At 38.1% G+C, this 15,078-nt stretch overlaps 1 protein-coding gene across 1 annotated transcript in view; it reads left to right on the forward strand.

Annotated features, from left to right (window-relative positions):
- The window catches only part of spns2 (SPNS lysolipid transporter 2, sphingosine-1-phosphate), a 65,193-nt gene that overhangs the window by 36,289 nt on the left and 13,826 nt on the right, over window positions 1–15,078 (forward strand). The window contains exons 4-8 of the mRNA XM_065271490.2: window positions 4,520–4,671; window positions 9,149–9,215; window positions 11,762–11,904; window positions 12,436–12,588; window positions 12,689–12,878. Coding sequence (XP_065127562.1) covers window positions 4,520–4,671; window positions 9,149–9,215; window positions 11,762–11,904; window positions 12,436–12,588; window positions 12,689–12,878 — 705 coding nt within the window. The remainder of the gene's footprint in view (window positions 1–4,519; window positions 4,672–9,148; window positions 9,216–11,761; window positions 11,905–12,435; window positions 12,589–12,688; window positions 12,879–15,078) is intronic.

Below are 15,078 nucleotides of genomic sequence, written 5' to 3' on the forward strand. Positions count from 1 at the left end.
AACATCCCAATAATTTTGCATTCATTTCAACATTAATAATAAAAGATGCTACACTGAAGCATATAGTTACCTATGCATTTTTTGTTCATATTTCTCATGGTTGCGTTTGTGTTATTTCATAGTTTTGTTGGGTTTACTATTATTCTAAAGTGTGGAAACAACATAAGCAAAGAATAAATAAGTGACCCTAAACTTCTGAACGGTAGTGTAGGTTGCTCCAATGCAGCTATACTGTAGTACAGAATAGATGCTTACATAACTACAACCTCCCACCCCACTGAGCAAGCCAAGGCAATAAAAACTCCCAAATATGTTGAAACATATAAACTTTGAAAGGAATTAAGACTCAGTCGGGGAAGACCTGACCTCCTTCTCGGGTTGACACAAATCTGTAGAAAGCAGGCTGAGGTTAAAGTCACAAAAGCCATCCAGGGTAAATAACTTTAAAAAAAAGACCCTTGACCTATAAGACACTTCTGTAATAAGTTTGACATTACTGAAAATACAAATATAGTAAAATGCTAAAAGATCATCTGGCCATCAGGAGAGGGGTAGGATACAATAGCTACAATTATTTTAAGCATAAAATGATTTAGTCTATGAGAGCTTCTCACAAGTTCCTTTAGGGAGGATATTGCAATAGCAGCTTATTAAAAGGCCATGTTAATTAGAAAAAGACAGTTAAGGAATTTATTGTAACTAACACAACAGATTTGACTGATATCTTCTCTGACATGGTGCTTTCGTGTGTGCAGTTTAGTCGCCGTTACCCTTTCGATGAACGTGTTAGGATATTACTGTTTATATTTGGAAGATATGCGTATCTGAGTGTGTGGTCAGAAAATAGCTGCCGAATGCCACAGGGGGATCTAAACACTTTAATCTTGATCTGTAATGCTGAGTCGACACTGACAGGATACACAGTCTGCATCACAGTCACATATTCCTCGGAGAACATACACAGACATGCACAGATGCATATATTAGCACACAGACTGCAGATATCTTTTTATCTGTCAATCATCCTACCCACAGCTTTATTCTGTTATATAACATTCTTCACCAACAGCAGGCTACAGATCAACTCGTATTAACATATGAGATCATCTATCACCATCACATTAATATTACTGCAGAGCTTCCGCAGGACCTGCATTCATTTTTAATGCAATGTTTTCCTCATAAGATTCACTTCAATGATAACAAACATGAATCGATGATTTGTTTGGCTGAATCTGTGTTTTGTTGAAACATCATATTGCCCTGTTCTGACACACTCTGGTTTGGAAAGAAAATATCTACTACATCTCTCTATTGCTTTAACTAACCTCTTGGCCTCTGGCTGATCTTGACCTAATCCAAATTTCCACAGGACTCGATGTTCTTCTTCTTATAACAAGATTTCTTTGGAAAAGCGAAAGGAACAAGTTATTATCAAAGGCACAGTTCACCTCAAAATAAAAACACATGCATATCACATACTCATCGTCCTCTGATGCCAAACCAAGAAATTAAAAACGCATAAATATATATATTTTATCTGTAAATAAACAAAAATCAGGCCATTATCCAAGCTATTCTATTTCTGTGTAATCCATGTAAGTGGACCGTTAAGATCACTATTTAATAATAATAATAAGGATAATAATAATAACAACCTTTATTTTCTATAGCACCTTTAAATATACATATCAAAACGCTGTAAAGAAACAAATAAAACAACAAAGATACAGCAAAAAAATTGTTAAAATTAAAGAGACATAATACACTGTAAAATAAACATAAAAGACAATAAATCAGTGAAAGCTAACATAAAAAAATTAACCTTAGATTAATTACAAGGTACAAAAGTAAGGAAGAGATAAGAGATGAAGTCAAACAACCAAAACTTTTTTTTATTGCTACAATCACAGTGATTTTATAGCTCTACTCACTGTTATCTTATTTGTATCTATTTCTGCAAAGCAATTTCAGAAAAAGCATCCGAGGCTTGATTCTGGAATTATACTTAATATTTAAGTTGATATGAAACACAACTGAGTATGCCATCAAATCTCATGAACTACTGTACTGTATGAAAAAGCAACCCCTGAGCAATAAAATGTATATGCAATGTATCCTCTGGGTATGCAAACTCACTTCAGCTATTAGTAATCGCATTTCTTGCTTTTGACAAATGTCTAAAGAACAAAACGTCAGGGGGTCACTGCGGTGGTGGTGATGTTTAGTAACATATGCACATAATATATGCTGAATGTATTTGAAAGCTCATGTTTATGCATATGAATTTGAGTGAAGAGGGAAGACAGGCGTGTACAGTCGGAACCTGAGGTGGATGTGATCTGGAAAAAGAACACAAAGAGACTCGAGTAAATTTAGTTGTTCAGTCTCTGGGTTTGACTCACCCAGCCGACATGCTAAAATAGAGGCTGAAGTGTGCGTATGTGAAAACAAGGCTAGTATTTTCTTTATTAACTTTTTATAAAATATTGTTAGAAGCAGTTTAGACTTTAAAAGAATAAGTTATATAGTTTTACATTTAATAAATTCATAAATTCAGTTTGACTTACAAGGCAAAATTACAAAAATACTTAAATGGGGAGGCAGTAAGAGTGTATATTTATTTTACTGCAGAAGGCTTCAAGCCTCTTAGTTCAGGGCTATGTCATTTCCTATATATGACACTGTATGTTTGTGTGACAGGGCATACAAAGAAAGAAATATGTCTTTGTGTATGTGTATGTGTGTGTGTCTCTTCCCAACTAACCACCCTCCAGATGCATGCATGTACAATAAGTGACAGTAAGCATTAATATTTCATGTGTGTGTGTGCTGGGGTGAAGAAAGGCGAGGTTGTGTAACAAACAAACAACCATTTGTCTGCATTCCTTCCATCCATCCCTTTGTTATTTTATTCCCTTACAGCACTTCTGTCCATGAGCAAACAACATATAGCTTTTGTCATTTCCGAGCAAAGTCACGGGTAGCAGGAAAAAAAGAGGGAAAATGAGAGGGAAATCCTCCCATGGTAGAGGATAATCCAGTCTGAAGTCCCATTGCTGATTGCTGTCACGTGCACTAAAGAAATTCCCCTGTTGCGAATTATGTAACGCTCTACTACAGTAAAGTTGTTTTTTGGCAGTATGTTAACTGGCTGCTGTCACACCAAAGACTGTCAGGTGAAAGACAATAAGTGATGAGGAACAGGGTAATGTAATTGGGTATATAAAGTAATATACAGAGTACTCAGCAGATGATATTAGTTTGAAAAACATTCCAACTGCAGATACTGTAACAATATGATGTTTAATAAAAAACAGAAAACAGAAGGTTGATGAATATAACTGACTTGATTAAAAAATACATTTAAACAGTAAAGTAACCCTTGCACATACACACACATGCCTTTGGTCTCATTAGCATTAGTTAGTATACAAAAGTCTGCCACAACAGCATCTGGCCGGTCAGGTGGCTTTGTGATTCCTCTCAGGAGATATCACACTTGAACGTCTGTTATATGACATATTTTTTCTTTATCCACATGTGTTTGTCTCTCTGCTGTATATTGTAATGGGATGACCTGGTGTCTCAAGAGACCGTCTATATTTGCTCCTCAAATTGTCTTTCCTGGGTGTGGTTAGACTCCCCAGTTTTACTATGCGTGTGTGCACATATACATCACCAATTTAGAGAAATAGATACAAATATAGTGAGGTCTAAATGGTCTATTTAATTACAATATCTATTTTAAAATGACTGAGCTATATTTAACCCTATAAATGCCGAATACAGTACATGATGTAATCAAAGCGGTGCATAAGGATTGAGAACCACTTGAAATAAAGCTCATAAGCTAAAGAGAATCATACCGTAAGCATAAAACAGAGAGAAATAACCTTTGAAGCTTTTTTACTTGGGTGACTGACCCAAATTCTCCACATCAATATAGACGTTTATTACACACCCACATGTCTTCACATGAATGGCTACATATACAATGGGTCTAAGCTATTTCAGGGAAGGGTGGTTTCTTAATTTGGCTTCCTTCCCTTATTGCATTTAACCCTATAGAGGTCAGAGGACAACAGCCATATGCTACCAGAAATGTACACACTTTCTGCATTTGCCAGTAATACTGTACGTAGAGCAATGTTCCAATTTTTAGGTTTATAATAAATATTAATGGTCATAATTAAGGAAGAGTTTCAGGGCAGACTAAATACCAGATTTCAGACACAATTGACAGAAGCTATTTCTTTTCAAGAATCAACATCTTTTATGTACAACAAAAAAATTGCTTTACAATGGAACTTGAAAATCTTGATCTGTTATGTTTAAATGTCAATGAATTATTTGCATGATTACTTACAGTAAAACAATTAGAAGGCTTCTAGAATTTAGTCTAGTTCAATATAGTCCTTATTACAAATCAATTGGCAATTGAACAAAATACGATATCCTTATCATCTAAAGCATTGACAGTTCATCCCTTTCAATCACTGAACCTCTCTGTTTGCAGTATTACTGGTTGCTGGTGCTGTCCAGATGTCTGGTGGGTATCGGAGAATCAAGCTACTCGTCGATTTCTCCCACAATCATTGGTGACCTGTTCACCAACAACAAAAGAACTGTGATGCTGTCTGTCTTCTACTTGGCCATCCCACTGGGAAGGTGAGTCTTTATGCCTGGCTTATCAGACTCAAATTAGGATCATTTGAACTCAACTGATAACTACAAAGTGACTAAAATGTCAGTTTTGAACAGTTGCATGTATTGAGAACAGGCAATATGATTAACAAATAAACCCATAGATGGTCAGCATCTATATACAAACATTTAAACAAAAGTTTTTTTTTCTATTATTATTTTTTGGTTAAAGGTGGATTAAATAAACTGATTGCAACCACTTACCTTTAAAAAATTTAGTAAATTGAATGAATATTATATACGTTCTTTAAATATTTTCACTTCAAATCTGCTTAATCTCGGCCTCAAGTAATACAGAAATATCGGTTTGTTGGAAGAATGCATTAATGGGTCATACACACCAAACGCGAGTTCAAAGATTTGCGCAAGTAGATTACATACAAAGTCAATGCAAAGACGCGATTAGACGCGAATGACGCGAATTGGAAAAATTTGCATGACACAAAGTTAAATCCCATGAGTAATCTAGAGCAAGCAACGCGATGCTACGCATTTGGTGTGTTTGTAGAATAAGAGTCTAATAAAAAATGCTAATTTCCAAGAAAACATGTCAGATGCATTTTAAGGGTTTTATATCCAATTTCTTTAGGTCATTATTTTGCAATAAATACTGTTATTTCCTTATCGAAACAAAATGTATAATTTGTGGTCATTGAAAAGCTACAGCTCACCAATAATGGTAGGCAATCCACGAAATTTAAAGTCCACTAGTAACCTAAAAACGCTGTCAGTGAGAACAAGGCTTTGGTGGATTAGGCAAGGGAAGGACAGAGCCTCAGTGAAAGCATTTAATTTTTCAAGGCAATTCAATTGTAGATGTTCATTAGATATGATTGTATAATTACGGTAGCACTACTAACATTATTCTCCATGCCTTTGAGTGTGTCGGCCTAAAATATTAACCTGGTACTTTTAATCCAGCGAAGATAAGAATTCAAAATGTCCATTAAGACATTGCTGTGAATGAAGTACAGTACAGTAGCTTCTGACAGTCTCAGTTACTGTACCATCACGACACAAGGTCAATCCATGGAGAATTTTGTATGGTCACCGCCTCAGATCAGCCTGGGCCAAACAGATACTGATCCTGCCATGGAAAGACTTAAAGCTCTTCTATTCGGTCATTTAACAAAAGCCGTGGATTTGTCTTTTGTTCACCGAAGTGGAAAAGACCAGGGGGAGAGAAAATGGACAGGAAAAAAACAGAAGGAAGGTGATAAGAAATGTATGCATGTACGTGTGTAGCATTTTTAGCGGAATAACGTTTGCAAGCATCATGCAATTTTACCATCACCCAGATGGCCAAGACAAACAATAACCTAAAATGTTTAATCACTTGCGCATTCAACTTTGACAAAGTTGTTTGTCAATTTACGAATGCAGTCGAACCGCACGCAAAATGAGGAAGAGAAATATCTGAGCACAGCAGCTGTCGTTATCAGGCTTGTTCTAAGGGTTAGTAATGGTATCGATGAGAGATTAAGTGCAGTTAAAGGACAGGATGGAAAAATTGTGTAGGGCTAAGAGAGTTGTGGTATGTGCTGGCTAATAGGGTTCGGCCATAACAAAGCGATTGACAGTACGAACAATAAGGGGTGAAAGACTGAAGCCCTCCCATTTGCAGCCTTACTTCCTGCCCAGCGCCTTGTTTATCTGCAGTCAGGTTGTTACTGTTTCCAGGAAGTGACTCCAGCCATGAGAGAAAGGTTAAAGCCCTCTTATGGACATGGAAAAACTTTTCAGTTGCTAACAAATATGGAAACATGATTCATTTTAAACAAAATAAAGTATTAGCTTACTATGAAATGGTACGATCCCATACAAACACACCGTAAAAGCAGCATCACTAACCAATTAGGATCATCAACACAGTGGCAAGTTCACCTTTCATTGAATAAAAATGGCCAACTGTTAAAACATCACGCTTATGTTTGGGGAAACTCAAGGGTTTCTAATTTGCTCGTGATGAAACCCTTGAGTTCTCTAACATGGGTCATTGTTTCATATGGGTCAGATCAGACTGGACACATCAGTTGGATGTGCCAGGAGTGGCTGTAGGAAAACAATACGGTTTACCTGCTGAGCGACAGCCTGGCGCGGGTGTCTGGAAACACAGGAACTGTGTGTGAGGTTAAATGCTGGGAGGGTCAACCCAAATTTAAACAGGATGATTAAAACACTTGAGGTTATGCCAGTGCCCAATGTACAATACAATACTGAAACACTGAGTACTGTACCAGTTGTAATCCTTAAGTGTTTTCTTTTCATTTACAGTAAACACATGGATAACACATGGATCTCAATTTAGGTTAACTGACTCATAGTGCACTATATTGAACTGAAATAGCTTGGCCAAGGACGCAATGGGAGACAGACCATACTCTTATAAATAAAGCTTTTAAAAGGATTTTTCACAGTAAAGCCATAGTAAAGCTATATTTTTGGTTCTCCAAAGAAACTTTCAGTCAGTGGTTCTTAAAATAACCATTGCTTTCCTACCTTTACAAGGTTTTTTGGATGGTAAATGTTCTTAAAGGAATATTCCATTTTCTTAAAAGAAAAATCCAGATAATTTACTCACCACCATGTCATCCAAAATGTTGATGTCTTTCTTTGTTCAGTCGAGAAGAAATTATGTTTTTTGAGGAAAACATTGCAGGATTTTTCTCATTTTAATGGACTTTAATAGACACCAACAATTAACACTTAAATCAACACGTAATAGTTTTTTTCAACGGAGTTTCAAAGGACTATAAACGATCCCAAACGAGGCATACGGGTCTAATCTAGCAAAGCGATTGTCATTTTTGACAAGAAAAATAAAAAATATACACTTTTAAAGCACAACTTCTCGTCTAGATCCGGTCAAGCGCGACCTAACGTAAATGCGTAGTGACGTAGGGAGGTCACGTGTTACATATATAAAACGCACATTTGCGGACCATTGTAGACAATAAACTGACACAAAGACATTAATTAGTATCAGTTGACATACAACAACGTAGGAACGGTCCTCTTTCAACACACTTGTAAACACTGGGGCGGAGTTTCGCGTTCGTCCTCTGTTACCTCTTGACGTCATGACGTATTGCGTGGGGTCACGTTGGCGTATCACAACATGATCTAAACGAGAAGTTGTGCTTTAAAAGTGCATATTTGTTATTTTTATTGTCAAAAATGACAATCGTTTTGCTAGATAAGACCCCTATGCCTCGTTTGGGATCGTTTATAGTCCTTTGAAACTCCGTTGAAAAAAACTGTTACGTGTTGATTTAAGTGTTAATTGTTGGTGTCTATTAAAGTCCTTTAAAATGAGAAAAATCCTGCAATGTTTTCCTCAAAAAACATAATTTCTTCTTTACTGAACAAAGAAAGCAATCAACATTTTGGAAGACATGGTGGTGAGTAAATTATCTGGATTTTTCTTTTAAGAAAATGGAATATTCCTTTAATGTAACCATACGCCCTAATGAACACCATTTGCAGAACCAGATAATAAATTATTTGATGGAATGCAGAATAGGTAACGGAAACACCCAGAAAGAAAAACGTTGGACACCCGGTAGACATCTTTAAGGGATGATGACAAAACTATTTATATATCGACAAGTGACAGCTAGTCAAATAACATCTAGCGTCTTGAACCACATAATCGGCCAGCATATAGAATAGTTGTTGTGTGATTCATCCACATTGAGATCTTAACAATGTAATTATGAACCTTAGCAGACTGTAAACAGGACGTACAGCTGAGGGAGTTTGGTCTGCGTCTGAAGAATCGTGACTCACGCCATCCCACCTTGAGTGCCTTTCTTCCTCCGATTTCCATAATGGCACTTGCATGCCCTTCCGAGAAAAGTTCATGCACTGTGCAGCCACATCATCTAACTGCTGACAGGGATTCAGGGTGTTAAATTTATGAGAATGAGCTCAACTGAACGTTTGATGTTGGTGTTTCACCACAGTCCCCGAATCTAGAATCAGTTTGGAAAACTGGCTTGTATCCCTAATGATCTTCTCTGCTTTTATCTGTCGCTCGCTCCCAAAGCTGATCTGTCATTCTAGGTCCCTGAGTGAAGCTAAGTGGTTGACTCACTTACATAGCCAGAGGTGATGTTCAGTGTAAATCCATTATCAGGCGCATTAGTATGCATGCTGAGCACAGCCAGCACATGAAAGTTTTAGGGTGCATGACACAGCTTTGGGTGGGGAAGACAGATGGGCATGAGAAGCAGAAAGAGAGACTAAATGAGCAGGCCAGACATGCCAATGTCTAGGAGTTTATGACTAGAATATAATGTGTGCTTAAATGACTAGGTGATATAGTTAAAGTGCACATCATGTTTTTATTTAATCATTATACTACTGTGATGATATATTATTATTTCATTTGCGTATGCATTTATATATGTGATTATATGTTTTACTCTCTCCTTCACAGTGGTCTGGGATACATCCTAGGATCCATAGCTAAAGATGCTGGAGGGGGTTGGTACTGGGCACTAAGGGTAAGAGATTCTCATGTGTGAGTCCCTCTGTATGTGTATAAATATTTAAGAGGAAGCACGAGTAGCTTCCACAAATACCCACCATTTCCTTTCGTCCAGTTCAAAAATATCCCTAAAACCCATGGCAGACAGGTGAATCCCAAAATACCTTTTATCGTCTCATTCCTACCCCCTTGAAGCCTCGGCCACTGACGATCCAGCCAGCTAAAGCGCATTAATTTAGCATTACCGCCAACTCCTTTGGGTATCTCTCACACCCGGTATCCTTAAGTCTTTCATTTAATGCAATAACAAGGTCTTCACAGTTCTCACTGCAGTCTTTGTAAGCGAACCCCCTCTTTGCCTCGATTTCGGTAACACAAAGACCCTTTTGTTGGAGGTATTCCTAAGGTATTACAGCCCCTAACCAAAGAGCCAAACCAAGCACCTTTTAATAGTAGAACTCGTTTATAAAATTACTGAATAAAGGGAAGGGATGTGGTCTGCAATCTTTTTCGACCACTTTGTAATGAAAGAGAAAGTAGAAACATTTTTAAAAGCCAGGCCTTTCACTTGCTCGGTTTAACTTTAACAGGTGAATGCTTAACTTAACAGGTGGACTTCATTAGTCATTCCTATTGTGGTCATAAAGAATGCACGGAGGGTCTTATCGTGAACCTGAATTGTGCTCTGTGTGTGGCTGCCTCTTTAAACACCCGTGCCATTCGGTTGTCAAGCTCTTAGGGCTAATAGCAGACTTTAAGAGGAGCGTTAAACCCTCGAGCTAACAAAAACACCTCTCTACATGACACTTTTATGGCCCTCGGAGACGTGGACGGCTTTATTCCGAGTTACTTTTCGGGAACGCTTTTGCAAACAGTAGCAGAGCACCATTGTTTAAGCGCTAACACGGATAGGGTAAAACATTCCCTGTGAGGACAAAGCTCAGGGTCGAGAGGACAATTAATCATCACTAGCACTTTAAATGAGTGTGAAAACAGACTGTCATATCCTGCTCCAAGAGGGGAAAAAACACTCCTTGCCACCTTCCGCTTGTTTTGCTGGCTTCAAAAGCACTCGGTGGCCTTACTTTCTTGAAGAGGGAGCAAGTGGGGTGCTTTTGTTTTTTTTGGAGTGGAGACTATATGGTGTTCCACGTGTGGGATAATGTCGTAATTATTGCGACCAGTATCAATCTTCTGCAGATCAGAGAGGAAATTACACCCTGATCTCTCTTTCTTTGATGACACGTTTGATCTATGACCGGTGTCCACCTTTCCAACTTTAACCTTAACAAGCGCAAAGGAATCCACCATGCTAGCCTTTAGATTAGCAGGAAATACCAAAGCCGAGCACGGGACAGAGTCAGAGTTCAGATGACTTATCAACGCAAGCTTTGATATATACCAAAAGAGAACGGGAGGGATCCCCGCAGTATGATAAAAAAAAATAGGTTTACTGCAAAGACCTCTTTGATGGCTGCTGGATTTCTAGTTATGGAGCGATAACAAGACCAAATCCAGGGTTTAAAGAGAAACTGCAGCTCTTTATCAAAAGCACATAGACACACATTTATTCCAAGTATTGTATCGCGTTATAATGCAAAAAAGAGCAGCATTGACTGCTTTAAATTTACACACTATTTTTACACAGACTGTTAGATTACAACACCAGTACAAGTGTACATACATAGTCGCATGCATACAGTATACCCCAAGGCAAGGCATTTAGAGAAAAGCTTTGCATAAATGTGCTATAAATGATCTCCTGGAGGATTGCACCTGACAGACAGAATTGCTTTGGCTTTCACCAGCGACTGAGGGCCGTCTATGTGGGCGAGCAAACCGACTAACACACATACACTCGCATTTACACACATGCATTTACAAACTGCCTCGCTGCAGCCATCAGGAAGGATGATAAAAGAGATAATAGCTCATGGCCTGGTGGACCACAGCTGCTTCCACACAAGGGAGAAAACTGGGAAAGAAAAAGAGAAGAAAACACATACTGGAGTCTTATTCACGCAGCAGTGTAGTGCAGTAGTACAGCAGCGGTATACAAACTGACTTAATCTTCTCAGTAAACATCAGATAATCGCAAAAAAAGTACCATATTATGGACCAAACTGTTAAACAAATCGCTAGACTAAACTTGTAGTTATTTAATAGACAAGATTTAGTTTGACAGTGGCACTGACTCGTTGTAATACCAGAAAATTTTGGGAGAGTAACAGTACGGGAGATTGGGGCAGAAAAAAACGTGTGATGGATTTGAAATCTTAGTCTTATGGGAAAAGATATTTGATTTCCAAATACTACTACTCAAATATTTGATCCCTAAGACAAGTTAATATCATGTTTAAAGGTAATAATTGGATCAATTGTAACACTATTTTGAATTAAAATGTAAAATATTTTATATATCAATTTTATGTGTCAATTTTCTCAACATTTAATGGTAATAAAACTGATAGCATTTAGATGTGTAGTAGTCTGTGAGATACTGACTAAAATGTAACATTTATAAATGTAGTCTCTACATAAAGATGTATTTTCTGTATCAAGGTTTCTCCAATGTTGGGGTTGACTGCTGGAACCCTCATTCTTGTATTCGTTCCTGAACCAAAGAGAGGGACTGCTGACCAGCTTGCAGGAGGGATAAGAACAAGGACTTCCTGGCTCTGCGACATGAAAGCTCTTGCCAAAAAGTATGCCAGTATTTAAATCTTTTTTTTTTAGATATTTAACTTAAAGCCAAACGTGATTATATTTGGTAAGAAATAATACTGCGTATGTGGATTAGAAATACATATGGTAAAATAATGACTTTAAAGGAACAGTATGTAGGATTGTGGCCAAACTGATATTGCAATCACAAAACTTGTGGCTAAAACTGGTACTGCAATCACACAACTGGTAACCAATACTCAACATGACAACATAAACATCAGTTAAGGGCTGCCACACTTTTTAAATGACAATATCCTGGCCAGACCACTGTTGTCAGTGTTATAAGTATTTGAAATGAAAATGATTTCTTAATGTCTAGTGACATATCAGGGCCATTTTATGATTAATTGATATAAATTTCTTACATACGGTTCCTTTAAATAAAAAAAAGTTAACGAAAATTACTTATTTGTTTGGAAAACTATCATAATGAGGGCATAAGACAGCATTAACTTTGTGTTTCAAATGTATTATTTTATAACAATATACCCCTGTTGTGCTCCTCCCAGCCGTAGTTACGTGTTCTCATCGTTGGCGTCGGCTGCGGTGTCATTTGCCACCGGTGCGTTTGGGATCTGGATCCCGCAGTACCTTTTCAGAGCCCAGGTGGTGCAGAAGACCGCGCACAGCTGCACCACTCAGCCATGTAGCAGCAAAGACAGGTCAGAACCATATGTACACGCTTAACAAATAGACTCACATGAATAAAATGATCCCGTTACTTTCAAACACAAAGGTTACATGTTTCTCTCCCATCTTCAGTCTGATATTCGGAGGCATCACCTGTGTAACTGGTTTGTTGGGGGTGGTGATCGGCGCTGTGACCACACGACTCTTTCGACAGAAGACGGACCGTGCCGACCCACTGGTGTGTGCGGTCAGCATGCTGGGGTCCGCTATCTTCATCTGTCTCATCTTTGTTGTGGCTAAGAAGAGCATTGTGGGCGCATACGTAAGTGGCCTTATTGTTTGAGTTAAATGTTCATATGCTTAGTTAAAACACTTTTTAAAAGTGTCTATTACTACTCAGCGCAGTGCTTTGGCTATAGTTGCCAATTGCTGTATCTATTGTTGTTATAATTGTGATCAGATGCTTCAATAGCTCTTGTCTATTGGCTGCCATGTTATTGTGGTGTACATATACACTCACCTAAAGGATTATTAGGAACACCTGTTCAATTTCTTATTAATGCAATTATCTAATTAACCAATCACATGGCAGTTACTTCAATGCATTTAGGGGTGAGGTCCTGGTCAAGACAATCTCCTGAAGTCCAAACTGAATGTCAGAATGGGAAAGAAAGGTTATTTAAGCAAGTTTGAGCGTGGCATGGTTGTTGGTGCCAGACGGGCCGGTCTGAGTATTTCACAATCTGCTCAGTTACTGGGATTTTCATGCACAACCATTTCTAGGGTATACAAAGAATGCTGTGAAAAGGAAAAAACATCCAGTATGCGGCAGTCCTGTGGGCAAAAATGCCTTGTTGATGATAGAGGTTAGAGGAGAATGGGCAGACTGATTCAAGCTGATAGAAGAGCAACTTTGACTGAAATAACCACTCGTTACAACCGAGGTAAGCAGCAAAGCATTTGTGAAGCCACAACACGCACAACCTTGAGGCGAATGGGCTACAACAGTCATCTCCACTTCAAATAGGAAAAAGTGGCTACAATTTGCACAAGCTCACCAAAATTGGACAGTTGAAGACTGGAGAAATTTTGCCTGGTCTGATGAGTCTCGATTTATGTTGAGAAATTCAGATGGTAGAGTCAGAATTTGGCGTAAACAGAATGAGAACATGGATCCATCATGCCTTGTTACCACTGTGCAGGCTGGTGATTGTGGTGTAATGGTGTGGGGGATGTTTTCTTGGCACACTTTAGGCCCCTTAGTGCCAATTGGGCATCTTTAAATGCCATGGCCTACCTGAGCATTGTTTCTGAGCATGTCCATCCCTTTATGACCACCATGTACCCATCCTCTGATGGCTACTTCCAGCAGGATAATGCACCATGTCACAAAGCTCGAATCATTTCAAATTGGTTTCTTGAACATGACAATGAGTTCACTGTACTAAAATGGCCCTCACAGTTACCAGATCTCAACCCAATAGAGCATCTTTGGGATGTGGTGGAACGGGATCTTTGTGCCCTGGATGAGCATCCAACAAATCTCCATTAACTGCAAGATGCTATCCTACCAATGTGGGCCAACATTTCGAAAGATTGCTTTCAGCACCTTGTTGAATCAATGCCATGTAGAATTAAGGCAGTTCTGAAGGCGAAAGGGGGTCAAACACAGTATTAGTATGGTGTTCCTAATAATCCTTTAGGTGAGTGTATGTGCCATCTCTGATAACACTCCCATCTTACAAATCTCTTATCACAAGTTCTCCTTAAAGCCAGGATAAAATAAGGTCATTTATATTCAAACTTCAGTATAAAGGTTATAACGGTTTGAGATCTTTTGCATTTTGTTGTTTGAACGCCCATAGTTGCTTGGCAGGGTTGTTAGGTTCAAACTCAACACTAAAAGAATAAGAACAGCAGGCAGGCACTGCTTGCTTTATTGGCATGTAAACCAGTTACAGGGTGCAGTTATTGCTGAGAAACAAAAGGACTGCCATTTTTGAGTCTCTAATAAAAAAAATGGTGCTTTAAAAGAAAACAAATTTAAACCAGGTCACACACATTTAAAAAAAAAACAGGTCAGAACAAAATGCTCAGTGCTCTGCAATAAATTATTTAAAGTATTTTGAGGGGTTGTTAGCTTTTCTTGTGGACAAAAGAACTTGGTACACTGTTATATTACCACCTATATGGTGTTGCTGTTTATCTAATACATTTTATTATCATTGGACAACATTTGAATGCCTACCTTAACTATGAAAGGCTTGGGCTACTAACTGGACCTTTAAGGAAAACACCACAGTTTTTTCAATATTTTATTATGTTCTTACCTCAACTTAGATGATTTAATACACACCTATTTTTTTTCAATGGATGCACCTTTAATCTTTGTACAGAGCTTCTTGAATGTGTTAGCATTTAGCCTAGCCCCATTCATTCCTATGGCTCCAAACAAAAGTTTTATTTTGTGCTACCATACTTACTTGTGTAACTACTCATGTAACAGTCTTTAAATAGGGAAA

The sequence above is a fragment of the Paramisgurnus dabryanus genome, chromosome 5, assembly GCF_030506205.2.
Source record: "Paramisgurnus dabryanus chromosome 5, PD_genome_1.1, whole genome shotgun sequence".
Lineage (NCBI taxonomy): Eukaryota > Metazoa > Chordata > Actinopteri > Cypriniformes > Cobitidae > Paramisgurnus > Paramisgurnus dabryanus.